The 14,161-nt window shown below is 35.0% G+C and overlaps 3 protein-coding genes across 3 annotated transcripts; 1 reads left to right on the plus strand and 2 right to left on the minus strand.

Moving 5' to 3' along the window:
• Positions 1 to 264: 264 nt before the first annotated feature.
• LOC25488118 (condensin-2 complex subunit D3) lies at positions 265 to 6,812 on the minus strand. Its single transcript, XM_013607778.3, has 9 exons — positions 5,225 to 6,812; positions 3,957 to 4,697; positions 2,673 to 3,167; positions 2,484 to 2,575; positions 2,165 to 2,252; positions 1,857 to 1,971; positions 1,639 to 1,765; positions 1,381 to 1,555; positions 265 to 1,255 (listed from the first exon to the last, which is right to left on the minus strand). The coding sequence occupies exons 1-9, from the start codon at positions 6,677 to 6,679 to the stop codon at positions 551 to 553; spliced, it is 3,993 nt and encodes a 1,330-aa protein (XP_013463232.1). The 5' UTR covers positions 6,680 to 6,812; the 3' UTR covers positions 265 to 550.
• A 472-nt stretch (positions 6,813 to 7,284) lies between these two features.
• Positions 7,285 to 8,694, minus strand: LOC25488119 (probable pectinesterase 67). Its single transcript, XM_039830964.1, is given in 4 exon segments — positions 7,285 to 7,438; positions 7,546 to 7,775; positions 7,865 to 8,083; positions 8,215 to 8,694. Coding segments are annotated over 4 exon segments (1,083 nt in total).
• A 2,327-nt stretch (positions 8,695 to 11,021) lies between these two features.
• LOC25488121 (translationally-controlled tumor protein homolog) lies at positions 11,022 to 13,176 on the plus strand. The gene is made up of 5 exons (XM_013607782.2): positions 11,022 to 11,177; positions 12,053 to 12,126; positions 12,222 to 12,347; positions 12,460 to 12,617; positions 12,827 to 13,176. The coding sequence occupies exons 1-5, from the start codon at positions 11,150 to 11,152 to the stop codon at positions 12,942 to 12,944; spliced, it is 504 nt and encodes a 167-aa protein (XP_013463236.1). The 5' UTR covers positions 11,022 to 11,149; the 3' UTR covers positions 12,945 to 13,176.
• The last annotated feature ends 985 nt before the right edge of the window (positions 13,177 to 14,161 follow it).

Here is a 14,161-nt window from a genome sequence, read left to right on the forward strand (position 1 = left end):
AGTAATATGAGTATGAGAGAGAAATTTGTCACAAAAGTTGTCACAAAATGGATGTTCAAATATCATTTCAATAAGAGGTGGTATACTATCATCCCCTCAAAAAAAGATTAGTATACTATCATGTCGAACACTTAATTGCAGGGGTTCATACGGGTATATCTTATTAACATTATGCAATAACATTTGTATCTTTAATATGGTTCGGGAACTTCCCTCATTGCTGTCAATCTCATGGTATAACAAAAATACAGTTGAAATACAAAACTTCAAAAAAGGATGAGTGAAATTAATATTGATCTACACATAGCAATTCAAAGATGCATGCTTGTTTTTGAACAACAATGCCGCACGACCCTTGTGAACGCATGGATATATTACTAGTTTAATAAGAAAATAAACTCTCGTCAAGTTGCTAAGCTATTTACATCAGCCGATCAGCGTTAAGCAACAATGAGCAAAAGAACGAGCTCTTATACTAGTCGCCAGAAAAGAGCTGTCATTTGGACTCTAGAGGCACCTAGAAGAAGGAAAACTAAAACCTAATACATTTTTAGTTCTCTTCATCAGAATCAAAAGAATGTTTTTTCTGCACAGATTTTAAGACATCCAAGCGCTTATCACCTCTAGATACGCATCCACCGGTGAAAGACTTGACTTTGGGAACGTTCAAAGAACTAAGTTGTGGTGTTGATGTCCCCTTGTTAATTTCCTTTAGCAAAGAACGGGCTGTTGCTGCAGCTGCAGCATCTGCCCTTGCTGAAGCAATTTTTGAATCACTTGGGGGCTTGTCACTGTCCTCATTTTGTTCATGTGTTTGTTCTTGTTCCTTTGCCAGATTCTTAGAAACGTCAGGTGATTGATTTGCAGCTGATTTTGGCTTGGAGGCTACAGCCTCAGCAACTGTTGCTTTAGCTTTTGCAGCTTCATATTTCTGCATGTCATAGATAAGCTCTTTCTGCAGCTGTTTATCAGCAACCAATATGTCATCAATCTCATTCTTGTAGTCCTTGAGAAGGATCCGAAGGCATTCCATGAGAGAGCCTATGAGGGGACTGTTCTTGGTTTCCAATAGACGTTTCAACTCTATGAAGATGGGTATAGTGTTTTGAATGAGGCCCTTCTTGACTGCCTGAGTTATAGCTTTTCTAGTTGAAGATCCATTTTCTCCTCCTTCTTCTTCTATGTCTGCTGACTCAGATGATACACGAGTAGATTGAATGCGTATCTCTTTACAGCAAAGAATTTGAAAAGTATCCTGATCCCACAGTTAATGTTATTATTCGAAAATCACTTGGGGCGTGCTTGCATTACCAGCACATGTGTGTGTGTATTCACAATAGTCCAGAAAACACGATGACCATTGCTGGTAAAGATCAATACCTGTAGAACAGACTGTCCAGTTGCATCTTCGATATTGAGCATACCATCGGAAGCTGCAGCTAAAATTTCTGCACATAACTTGGCAAAGGTTGCTAGAAGATGCTCGGGAGCCATTTGCTTTAGTAGAGAAACATAAATGTGCATTCTTCTAGACCTTGATTTTTCATCAGCACCCCTAACAAAAATGATGCAACAGATGTAAGCACAATATCTCAACTGCATAATTTCTAACCAATTGCTAATTCGGGACACCTTTACCTGATGGAAAAAAGTTGGCTTTCCGTTCGTGATTCGTTGGACTCACGATGTCCATTATGGGCACGGCAGTCATTCAAAACAAAAACAGCCTCAACAAAACTATTATATGCTAAAAGAGGAGCCTTAACTGGTGAAAAAAAAAACTATTCAAAGTCTGAAAACAAACATTATTCAAATCATATAACAGCAAGTAGAACTACCGAGGTAAAGCTTCAAACCTTTCAAAATATTTCCAAAGAGAAAATCTGCTAACTGCCTAATCTTTTCTGATTCATCAACAAGTGACAAAAGGAAACGAAGAAATAAAACACCTCTCCACTTCACGTAATCCCTCTAGGATAAAAGAAAAGTAAACTATTTAGCAAATGATATTTTTATTCTCTCAACCCCAGCGCGGGTTTTGGATCAATACAAGGTATGAAATAGATTAGAAGCATAGCGGGACGAGTATGGACATCAGTTAAAGGTATTAAAAGGTATGAAATAGAATCAGTGTAGTCATAGAAGGAAAAAGACAAAACAATACCTGCAACAGTCTCGATAGCAATATGAATGTTTGCCTTCTCACAAGTTCACAAGGATCTAAGAGACACCTTGTGATCTTGGTTATGTAACTGGTAGCTTCAAAGAAATTAAGTTAGCAAAGAGAATATTTACTTGACATTATTGACTGTATAAATTCCGCATAATGTGAACATTGGACTTCTTCCTCAGCATAAAGTAATAATTCTCCTCAGTTTATATCATCCATTACTTGTTAATCAATTTGTTAGATTATTTCATTTACATTATTATACTTGTTTAATTAAAAATAACTTCAATGCAGTATCTCTTACAAAGCTTACCAATCAATAAGAGCAGTGTACCGAACACAAAAGTCTGCCATCGTGACCACAATATTATTGCGAAGAGCTGCAGAGTCGGCCTTTTCAAGCTCCTGCAATTGTATCCCAAAACAAAATATGTTTTGATTAGGAAATAAGATAACATATACCAGCCCTTGAGGCATAAAAAATCAAAGTCTCAAGACCAACCTGTACAAACAGAGGAATGTAGTTCTTTGCAAGCTTTCCATCAGCAAGACAAAGTTTGCCCATGGTCAGCCACCCTTGAATATAAAAAGAAGGAGATTCTTGTTGTAGAGAGGTTGCAGGGCCGAGTAGCTTATTTAATTTTGGGTCAGAATTCCCAGAGGTGATGATAGTGTGCAATAATGGAATTATAGCACTCATATCAGCAGACGGGCAAACAATAATTAAAGACCCAATTGTATAAATAGCAGTAATTGCTTTTGACAATGACTTGCGCTTTCTTCCTGACTTCCGACCTTTACTTGGCCCACTTCTAGGTGGAGTGAAGAAGTCAGTTTCTGCATTTTGCTCTGAATTATCTGAAATAAAAGTTTCTATTATTTGAGAAGCTCTGGATAGAACTTGGTGTACCCATTTCAAGACTATTGCTTCTTCTGTTGCTGCATCTGAAGCTTTTCGCTTGCACAATGTTTTAAGTGCTTTTACATGAGCATCAACCTGTCAGCAAAAGTAGCAATTCATTATAGCTTTGTAGTACACTGTTAACAAAAATAGCATTTCATTAAAGTTTTGCAGTGCATCATATGATATTTTTTGTCTTTTTATCTCGAATACATTTGTGTCCACTAACTATGCTTAAGAAATTATCATAGACTGTGGGGCTACTGATTGCTTGTGAAACTAAGATTATCATGGATATAACATTTATACACAATGCTGTCCGACAGTAATCTTTTTCTTCTTTGTTGCCACATGAAGGGTGTGTGAGAATAAGATGAAAGCTTAAGCATCAGATAGAGAAAAAATTCCAAGGACTTATAGAAGGATAGAAGTGATAATTTCAAGAGGACCTGTCTCCCATAATAATTGTCGCAATTGCAAAAAAAAAAAAAAAAAAAAAAAGTCCAAAACGATTGCTATTTTTAGTATTCAATTTTAACTTTAACTGCTTATCTTTCAATTGTACCCTCTGATTAATGTAATATGAATCACTTCCAAGTTATTATTATCTACTTTGCATTTATGATAATGTTCTTTCTTTCATTTATCATGTTTTCTTAATCTTTGAGAAATGGTCAAATGCAACAGAAACATCCGGAGAACGTAGTTTATGAACTTAATCATGCAGAACGAGTAAAATCATACGCTTAACAATGAGATAATAATAATATTACAAATACATGCCATCAAGGGAGCCATTCAAGAATAAGGCAAGATTAAGAAGTCCAGTGTTAGGATTTGTTTAGTTATGAACTTAATCAATAATATCATGTAAGTAATAATTACCTCTGTAGCATGCATGTTGAATTTTTCAACCCGTTTGAGCAAGTTATGAGCCAAATCAGCAGCAGGATCAGTTGGCAGCTCGACAGAAACATTAGAGATTGTTTGCAAGAGGAATACTCGGTCACTAGCCCAGGCAACATTATTGCATTCTATGCTTTCGTCGCCCTCAAATGCATTTATTTGTACCACTGGACTTCTAAACTCGCCTTTCACTTTATGCTTGTCAAGAAGCTGCCAATGATGATGAAGAAATTCCCAGTCCACTGCTTTTGGAAGAAATACTGACACCTCTGATAAAAGAAACCAAGCGCCTTGTGGGGCAGTCCACTTTTCTATTGGCTTGCTATGGTTCAGCCAGATGGACTCGGACACCTTAATTATATTCTGAAGTGCCGTAACAATTTTGTGATTCAACCGTTTCTTTTTGCCCAGGTTTGTGCAAATTTTTTTCACCCAAGGACTCACCTCCCCATTGCAAATCTCTCTAAGGAGATACAGAATTCCTTGGGGGACAGGCATATCCATTTTGTTGTCTAAACCTTTCCCTTTCTTTTTAATACTAGAGGCAGGTTCGATATATGAAGAGGTGGCAGCTGCAGTTCTAGATATTCGGTCCAAAACAAGTTCTTGAAACAAGTTCTCACATTCTTCTTGGATGCTAGTTTCATTATCAGCTATTTGACGAGGAACTGAATGTAGCCACTCGGTTGTTACCGTTTCGGCTGAGAATGTTCTGAAAGCCTACATATCGTTAAGTAAAATCCAAAAATCATATACTGTCAATAGTAAAAAAATACCAAGAAAGGAAAAAGAACAGGACTTTCAGGGAACTAGTGAGATTCAAGATGGAAAGATAATTGGTTTAAAATTCCTCAACCCCACTAGTAAACCAAAATCCAAATAGAAAGCAATTATGTTATTTCTGCTCCTCTCACCTTCCCCTCTTAACCAAACACTATATATATCTATTACTCCCTTCCACTAAATAGCTAAAGAATGCCTAAAAAAAGTTATTTGTATATTCTTTATTAACTATCATGTGCACAAACATTTAAATTTAAAATAAAAAACAAAGAAAAAGAACAATAACACAATATTTTTGCAGTCTTCTATAAAATCTAAATAGCTTTATAATTCATGACGAAAATAACATAGGTTTTCACAATCCAAATATGCAAAATTTTGCATTCTGCATAAGTTTACAATTCTACCCTCTCCACAAAACACAGCACAACAAAAACCTTATGAAAAAAAGGTAACAAAAGTACCTCAGAAAGAGCTGCAGCAGCTGCTTTACGAATGCTTAGAAGTGAATCGGAACAGGCCATTCCCATTGTCTTCAGCACCACTTCATCAATAGCACCTCCAAGTAGAGCAGTCAAATTAGTAACAAACAAAAGAGCTGCTTTTCTCACAACAGCCTTCTCATCCACACACCTTCTCCTAAGCATCTCATTGATTCCCTTTCCTCCCACACCCGCAACATTTCCATCACCAAAACCCATAAACTCTTTCAAAACCACACTAGCCTTTTCACTACCTGATAAAAACCCAACAACCTGCGCCAGAGTCGACATCGCTCGCCCGCGAATCGTAGCACTAACATCCGAACAACGCTTCACCAATGCCTCCAAACACCAAATCCCCCACGCCACATTCCCTTCTTCCTCATCCGTCGAATTCACCCCTAAAGGATCCTTCAACAACGTCACAAGATTCAAAATAAGATCAACCGCCAAAAGCCTTAAATTGGTTTTCCCTTGACTCATCTTCACAACATACTTCACAAACTCAATCTGATCCCCCACTGCCATAACCCTAACAACCTCCATTATAAAATCCACCGCCAACGCCCTCGGATCAGCTTTATCCGGCGCCTTATTCGCCAAATATCTCGGAAAATTAACCAACGCTTTCCTCACACCATCCGAATCCCTACTCAAACTAATCACAAAACCAACAGCAAAACTCCTAACCTGAGACTTCGGCATTACAACAAAAGGCGAAATGGCCTTTAAAACCTCAGCAGCCGTCTCCGAAACCTCCCCATGCTCCGGTTTCAAGACCTCTTTCAAAATCTTCGAACACAAACCAACCAATCTACCATACTGAACCTCATTACACGATTCAATCGCAGTCAACGGAACCTCAGAAATCGTTTGAATCAACGATTTCAAACTCTCGGGAAACCGATCAAGATGAATTAAACCCATAACACTAACTAATTTCTCAAACAGCGAAATCAAAACCCTAACATCAACTTTCTGTACTGAATTCGGCGAATTAGGTTCATCATCGTCATTTTGAACATTTTTCTTGTTTTTGGAGTTCCGTCTCCGCTTCCGAATCTGCTGAGCGTTGTTATTAGGGTTAGGGTTAGTGTTTTTGAAAGCACGACGGAGGGAGCGAAGGAATGAGAGAAAGGAGAGAGGAGTGAAGAGAGTGAAAACGGGGGCGTTTGGGGAGAGGAGGAAGGAGAGGAAGACGTGAGAAGCGAGGAGAGAGTGAGGTGGTGGAGATGAATCCATTGCGGTGGCGATTGGGGGAATTAGGTGGGAAGGTGAAACGGCGTCGTAGAGTGGGTCTAAAGGTTGGGAATGGTTGAGGAGGGTTTGGAGAGAAGAGAGGGATTGTTCGGAGAGTGGTTGTGGATTTTCGGTGTGGTGGGTTTCGCGGAGGTCGGAGATTTCTGTTACGATGCGGGAGATTGTTTCGTCGTCCATCTCCGGTGGCGCTACTCCGGTCTGTGCAGAACGAGATTTGAAGTTATTGAAGCTTTTTCTGTGTGGTTTTTTGAATTTTTGTTCCCGCTTTGGGAAAGTGAAAACAAGAGCAAACCATCATTTTAGGAGCTTAATGTGTAGTTGTCATAATGATCCTAAACTTCAATTAAAATCAGTTAAATTATCTTCAATCTTTTTAGTTATTTTAATCCTTGACATTAATAATGATAAAATGTTGATGTGGGAATGATATTTTCTAGAAAGTTTCGGGTATTTTGTTCTTGATTGTTAAACTTTGTTAAGCTATTTTTATAAAATTTGGAGGAAAAAAAATTGATATTTTAGAATATGGATAACAAGGACAAATTTGAGAGAGCGGAAAAAATAGGATCGATTTCTAAATAAAGAAACGCCTTATTTATTGATATAAAAATCAAGAGTACATGTGTTTTAATCAAAAAGTAACCATGAAAATAAATATAGAACAAATTTATGCTATTCGTGTTTAACCTTATTTCCTTTGGCTCGAATACTATTGAAATTGCACACTCTACTCTTGATCATATTCCATAGATCGAGTTTATGCACAAACATGCATGATATGATTATATCCAAGCTGGTAACCAATTCTTGCCATCAATGTAATCAATAGATATAAATGGAGCAGCTTCTTCATCACTAAGCTGCCTTGACCAAGAAGCTCTTCCCTGTGTTGTGGCTCCAGGTCCATGACATTTATACTCCGCATGGTAAAGATGTCTATAATTCATAACAAATAACCAAAATTAATTATTAATTTTCACAAATGTATACATTAATCTAATGGTGTAAATGATAATGCTCTTATTCTGTGCTACCGTCATAACTCCAATTGGTCCATCCTTTCTGGAACAACGGTTTTGAAGAGGTATGTCTTAGCAAAAATGACCCTAGAATAAGGACCTTTAGCCCTTCCTAAGTACACACCACCAATGCCATAAACTTTGCCTTTGACAAATATAAATCCACTCATCTCACTTTCATTTTCTCTATTTGCAGCTGTAATTGACCCACGGATTTTTATCCTTTTGTCATCAACCACAAATATCTCACAATTCTGCATAAAAATAAATCATAATCATTAATAAATATTTATTTTGAGTCAAAAAATAAATATTTATGAAAATTAAGTAAGGATGTAGAAAATAGATAAGAAAATGAACTCACTTGGAAGATGGTTCTGCCACGACCAAATATGAAATCAATGGAACCTTGAATGTAACAACAAGACTCGTAGTAATGTCTTCCTTTGTAATCAAAGAGCGTGTTGTGTGAACTATAAAATGCACAATGATAAAATGCTGCTTTTTCTGCTGCCACATATTGATTTTGTGAAGTATAGGCTATCCCAGTAGGTGCATCATTCTGTAATACAAAAACATTGAATTTTTTCTGGAAAATGTTAATTCTTTTCATAATTAGCATAATAATAATGACGATTTTGTTGGTAGTTCAGCATTTTCTGGTATACAATATTGATAGAAGTATGAAAATACCTTGAAGCTAATTCCAAAGGCAATGAAATCCAAGGCTTCAACTTTGAAGGTGGCAGAAGCTATGTTGTTAGAGGAGCTTTCGGACCAAACAATTGCAGTTTTTCCTCTTCCATTTCCTCTCATGAATGTATAACGCTTATTCTTTGGTATGTGCACTTTTTCTCTTCACGTGATTAAAATAAATCATATAATTAACTTCTTTTGACTTAATATAATTAACTTGATAATCAAATAATAATCGAATTTATACTCGTGTACTCCTTTTCTAATATGAACGATGACCCAATTAGAATTTCCTTTAGGAATTGAATCTATGGCAGCTTGTACTGATGTAAAGTCTCCATTTCCATTAATATCAACTTTAATAGTGCGATTAGTTCCTACCTTTTGCGCTAACATAGGAGAGTCTATGACTGTTTTTACATCAAAGGCAAGAGCACAATATGGTACAAAAACCAAGATAAAAATGAGAACTTTCATTGTGAATGTTGAAAAAGAAAGAGAAAAACAAGATGATGAAGAGGCCATGTGTTGGAATTAAGAATTTGTGGTTAATTAGATTTTGAGGTTTCTTGTAGTTTAATTTTAGGATAATGTTTCATGTACACACTTTTTTCCATACACACATTGTACCACTCCATGTGAGAGTGTCTGAGAGGCAATACATGTGAGCTTTTTTGTGTGTGGGGTAACACTTGTCAAAATTGTGTGTGGGTGTACAGGTGGTACATACCACCTAAGATGGTCTATGTATCACTACTCTTAATTTTATGTTATGAGACACAAGAGAAATGACAAGGTTTATAAATGCAAGGAGATTAATTTATTTTTGGAGTTAAGATATTAGGAAGGTAAAATTGAGCGTTAATGAACTAAAGGATGATATGGGTTGGTTTTACGGCACTCTCTATATTGGAGCGTTAATGAACTAAAGGATGATTTGTGGTTAATTAAGTTGGACATTTTGATTGAGCGTTAATGAACTAAAGGATGATAAGTTGTTAGAATTTTAAGGCATATAGCAACTTTTTTGTAGCTAATTGTTTTTTTTTTTTGAAGGGTTGTTGTTAGTAACGTTACCTCAAAAACCAAAATATAAAAATGTTAGGCTTTGTGAATTTTTGAAACATTATTATTCACTAAATGCAAATTACTCTTATTTTCTTTGAATAAATTCGACAATACATTCTTATATGAATTTTTCTTTTTTTAAAAAAATAAATTTTCAATCATTTAAAAAGTATAATAACTAGATATTATTTAGCAACAGTGTCGGAGAAATAAAATTTATGCTTTTTTTTTGAATTTTTATTACTAATATTGTTTTTTATTACTAATAATAATGTATATTTAATATTTTTTACAATAAAATGTAAAAAATAGTTATAATACTTATAAATAATGAAATAATGTTTTTTCTTATTCAGAAGAAGCTTCAGATAACAAACCATCCAACTTTAAATCAATCTTGTTCAAAATCGAATTCTCAAATCTCGATTTTGCATCTCTTTTTAATCAGAGTTGAAACAGTGAGAAGAAGATGAAGATTTTGAGTATGGGATAGTCTTAGGGGTTTCGATTTTGTCACCCAAGAGAAACATATAAATATCGATTTTGAACCTTAGAGGTTTCGATGTTGGTGGGATGGGTGGGGCCAATAGTGAGAATTAGAAAAGACAAAGATTTTGAGAAAGTAATAAAAATGGTAGAAGCTATGGCTGCACATTTGGGTTTGGGAGAGTCTGTCTTATTTACAATGAACCACCTCATTGTTGTTAGGTTCGTTCAGATTGATGGTGTTGGTTGTGATGGAAAATGTTGGTGTGGCGGTGATGGAAGACACGATGGTGTTAATGGTGGTGGAAGAGAATAAAGAAGAAAGAAGGGGTATAATGGTCATTTTGCCTTTGTCTGATTTCATTAATGGAAAAATGGTCATTCCATATGTAATTTGCTGAGTCATCCTTGTCCTTTCCCAATCAAATTATGCCACATCATCGCTACGTCACTAATCATGTGCCACATAAGTAATCAAATGAGATTAGGACTAAAACTCAAATGATTAGTATTTGCAGGGAAATTGTGGAGGGAATAATAAGTACATGGACAAAAATTCAAACGAGCCCTATTTGCAGGAGCTATACACATATTTAAGCCATAATATATTTATATTGTAAAATGTTAGGCCGAAAATTATGAATATGGTTCGAGTCTCGACTTTTAAGATTTCCAAACATAAAGCCCAACTCATACATATATTTTAGTGTAGAAAAAAAAAAGAATTTCTTTTCCCACCTTCCTAACTTCTCGCGCTAAAAAAAGACAGTTCAAATTATATAATCTGAACCATACCAACATATAAGCAAAACCATAAACTTTCCCTTATTCAACAGTTACATATTTTGTCCTATATTTCTCCTAAACCACCCAAAATCTGAACCATCATACATTATGTGATTCTTAAAGTTTTTTCTGTTTAATTCACCACAATTCAAGGCTTTTCAACCATGAAACATAAGATAAGTTTGCATTTCTTCGATCATCTATTCCTTTTTTTTTTTTTTACGATATTGAACTGATTTAAATTATATAATGTAATTATTTCGGATTATATAATTTGAACCTATTTAGTATGGCTGAAAATTGTCATTTTTTAGGCGTTTTCATATTTATTAAATTCAAATACTAATAATATAGTAAAAAAATTATAAACGAAATAAAAAATTGTTCTAAGGTCGGTTGGAGAAATTGGGAATTTCGGAAAATAGGAGAGGCATAAAGGTAATTTAGATGGTAGAAACCCTAGGATATAAATAAAGTACACGCACAGAGCATCAACCCTCTTCACTCTCAGGTCGCTCCGTACCCTTGTTGTTTCACCGCACGAACTCACTTTGCATTCAGGAGCGTTCCAGAGACAGTTAACTCTTCAATCATGTTGGTTTACCAGGATCTCCTTACCGGTAATTCTAATCACTCTCATCAATCCATCGCTTCAATTTTCCGTTTTTTATTATTAGATCTATTTGAATTCTGTATCCAATTATGACTTTTACTTATTGAATTATTCTTGTTGTTATTTTAATTCATTGGATCTGGTGATTATTTTGTTTTTTGTATTGTTTTTGATTCATTTGATGCATATTCTGATTATTTGTGCTGGTTAAGAACACGAAGATATAGTTTTTTTTTTTTTTTTTTTGAAAATTTTAATATTTTTCATTGTTTTATAAAAATCATCTATATTTTCTGTTTTCACGCTCAAAAGTACCGATTTTTAAAATCGAGAATCCATTATTTTTATTTGTGCAGCATATTAGGTATCACTTATTAAGTTTCGTATTGTCTGTGCTCTGTTTTATTGATTATTCCTTCTGTTATATTGTTCTTTTTAAGTTTAAGTTTATGTTAAAAAGTTAAAATTTTGGATGAGATCGAGGGAATTTTATGATTACCTTATAATTGTTAAGTTAATGATTGATTTTATATAGATCTCCTGTTTGTGAATATGATGCATGATGCAGTTGCCATAGTTCAGCAATTCTAACCAATAGGATTAAGATCGGATGGCTCATGTTCTGATCTCATATTTAAATTTTATACTCAATAGTCAGATCTTGATTTGTACGATCTCAATCCAAACGAATTGGTTGGCTACAGGGGCTGTCATCGCTTGACATTAGAATCTGAAATCTTTTGTTGTATCATTTGTTTTTTGTTTGAAATATGCTATTTTTTTTTTTTATTATTATTTATAGTAGCATGTTTTTGTTTGAAATATGTTATGGTTGAATGCTTGGAGTAACATAACATTGACGATACATATCATATTTTGTAGGTGATGAGCTTTTGTCAGACTCTTACCCATACAAGGAAATTGAGAATGGAATGTTGTGGGAGGTTGAGGGAAAGGTTAGTTTATTTTCAAGTGCATTTATCAAAATATTGAATTAGTTATGTTACACTTGGGGATGACAAGCTAAAAACTATTTGCTTTTGGTGTGCAGTGGGTTGTTAAGGGAGTTGTTGAAGTAGACATTGGTGCTAACGCTTCAGCTGAAGGTGGAGAAGATGAGGGTGTTGATGACTCAGCTGTCAAGGTTGTCGACATTGTTGACGTATTCAGACTTCAGGTCAGGACAGTCAAACACCTCTTTATATCCTTAGATGATACAGTTTTAATTTATTTTTTTGAGCTCGCCACTTTCAGAGGTTAATTATTTTGTTATGTGTTGACTGTTATAGGAACAACCATCTTTTGACAAGAAGCAGTTTCTTGGCTTTGTTAAGAGGTATATTAAGTTGCTGACACCCAAACTAGATGCAGAGAAACAAGAGCTATTTAAAAAGCACATTGAGGGAGCAACCAAATACCTGCTCGGCAAGCTCAAGGACCTTCAATTGTAAGTGAACCTCTATTATGCTCATTCAAGAAAAATTCATAGTTTTCTGTTTATATAGTTACATTTGTTTCATAATATTTGTCATTTGAGGCTGATTGTATTATTTTGTATTGATTATTATTATTATTATTATTATTATTATTAAATCAATAGACAATAATGTTTTTTGCGAATATATTTTGAAATTGAGTTGAATTCCTGTTGTGCAGCTTTGTTGGTGAGAGCATGCATGATGATGGTAGCTTGGTTTTCGCCTACTACAAGGATGGTGCTGCTGATCCAACGTTTCTCTACTTCGCTTATGCTTTGAAGGAAATCAAGTGTTAAGTGTTGTACTACTCTAGTTTTTCTGCCCTAATTTATCATGTTTTTGTTCTACATTGTGTTCTAAGTTACTCGAGAGTTGAGACTATGATTTGGTATTTTTGATAATGATGTGATAATTTGCACTTATTTATCATTCCTATTAAATTTAATGATTCCGGATATAGAATTCATAAACATGATAATATGATTTTTCTTGTGTTTCATAAGGAATGTCAGTTGTCAGGTTTGAAGATTTGCTTGGTTTGTGTACTGAAATAGTTTTTTGCGTTTATCATTAATACTTAGTACCCCCAACAATTTTACACTGCCCTTTGTTTAAAAATGCTTTTAAAAAGAATCCACTCTTCTATGCACGACATGCGTACGTTTTCTTACCTAGGTGAAGCTTAAAAGACCTTCAACGTGTTACTATCTTCAGTGTGGCTTAAAATTGAAATATGCCAAGTTCTCTGGTGAAAAAAGGGTTTTATGAAGTTCTTGCATGACTAGATTGCAAGGGTGGGCACTTGATTTAATAAAATAAAGGGTTTTTGGTGGTCGTTTTCTTGGTTAGTCAGTATACTCGTACGGAAGTGGTGAAATAGCCTTAACTTCACCTCATCGAAAGTCCTTTCAATCAGTGTTACTTGTAGCAATTCAATTTCGGTAACGTGTGACTTATAATGTGACGATTCAGACTCAAATGAAACTAATTATAAATGTTGAACTGTTCGGGGTTTCTCAAGATTATTCCATACTCTAAGCTTAATTTAGACATACAATCAACTATTCACCAACCTCAAACTTCACTTCAGTTCCAACGCAAGATATTTTCATTTGGTCTAACAACTCCAATGAGTTTCATAAAACTAATGATGGTTTCACTTATAAATCATTTTTTTTTTTGTGTGGCTGACTTATAAAAACGATGTCCCTATTTGTCATTTTTGAATCATCAGAACCTTGCTTATAAAAACTATGTCCCTAATTCTTCCTTCATTGTAGTCTCATCTCATCTCTAACATGCCTTGGGATTCAACTCTATTGAGTTTTTCTCTAATTCAAATTGCTCTCTCATGGCTCATAAAGGGCTCACCTCTTATAGGGCTAACATCTTTGCTGTTAGGGTGCGGTGGTCTTGGAGAAACCGAAGCTCAAATTGTTTATTTATTTATTTATTTATTTTTAAAGTTACGATCCCCACTTATCGTCTTGCCTTGGAAGTTCACAACCTGGCT

Source organism: Medicago truncatula, chromosome 2, assembly GCF_003473485.1.
Source record: "Medicago truncatula cultivar Jemalong A17 chromosome 2, MtrunA17r5.0-ANR, whole genome shotgun sequence".
NCBI lineage: Eukaryota > Viridiplantae > Streptophyta > Magnoliopsida > Fabales > Fabaceae > Medicago > Medicago truncatula.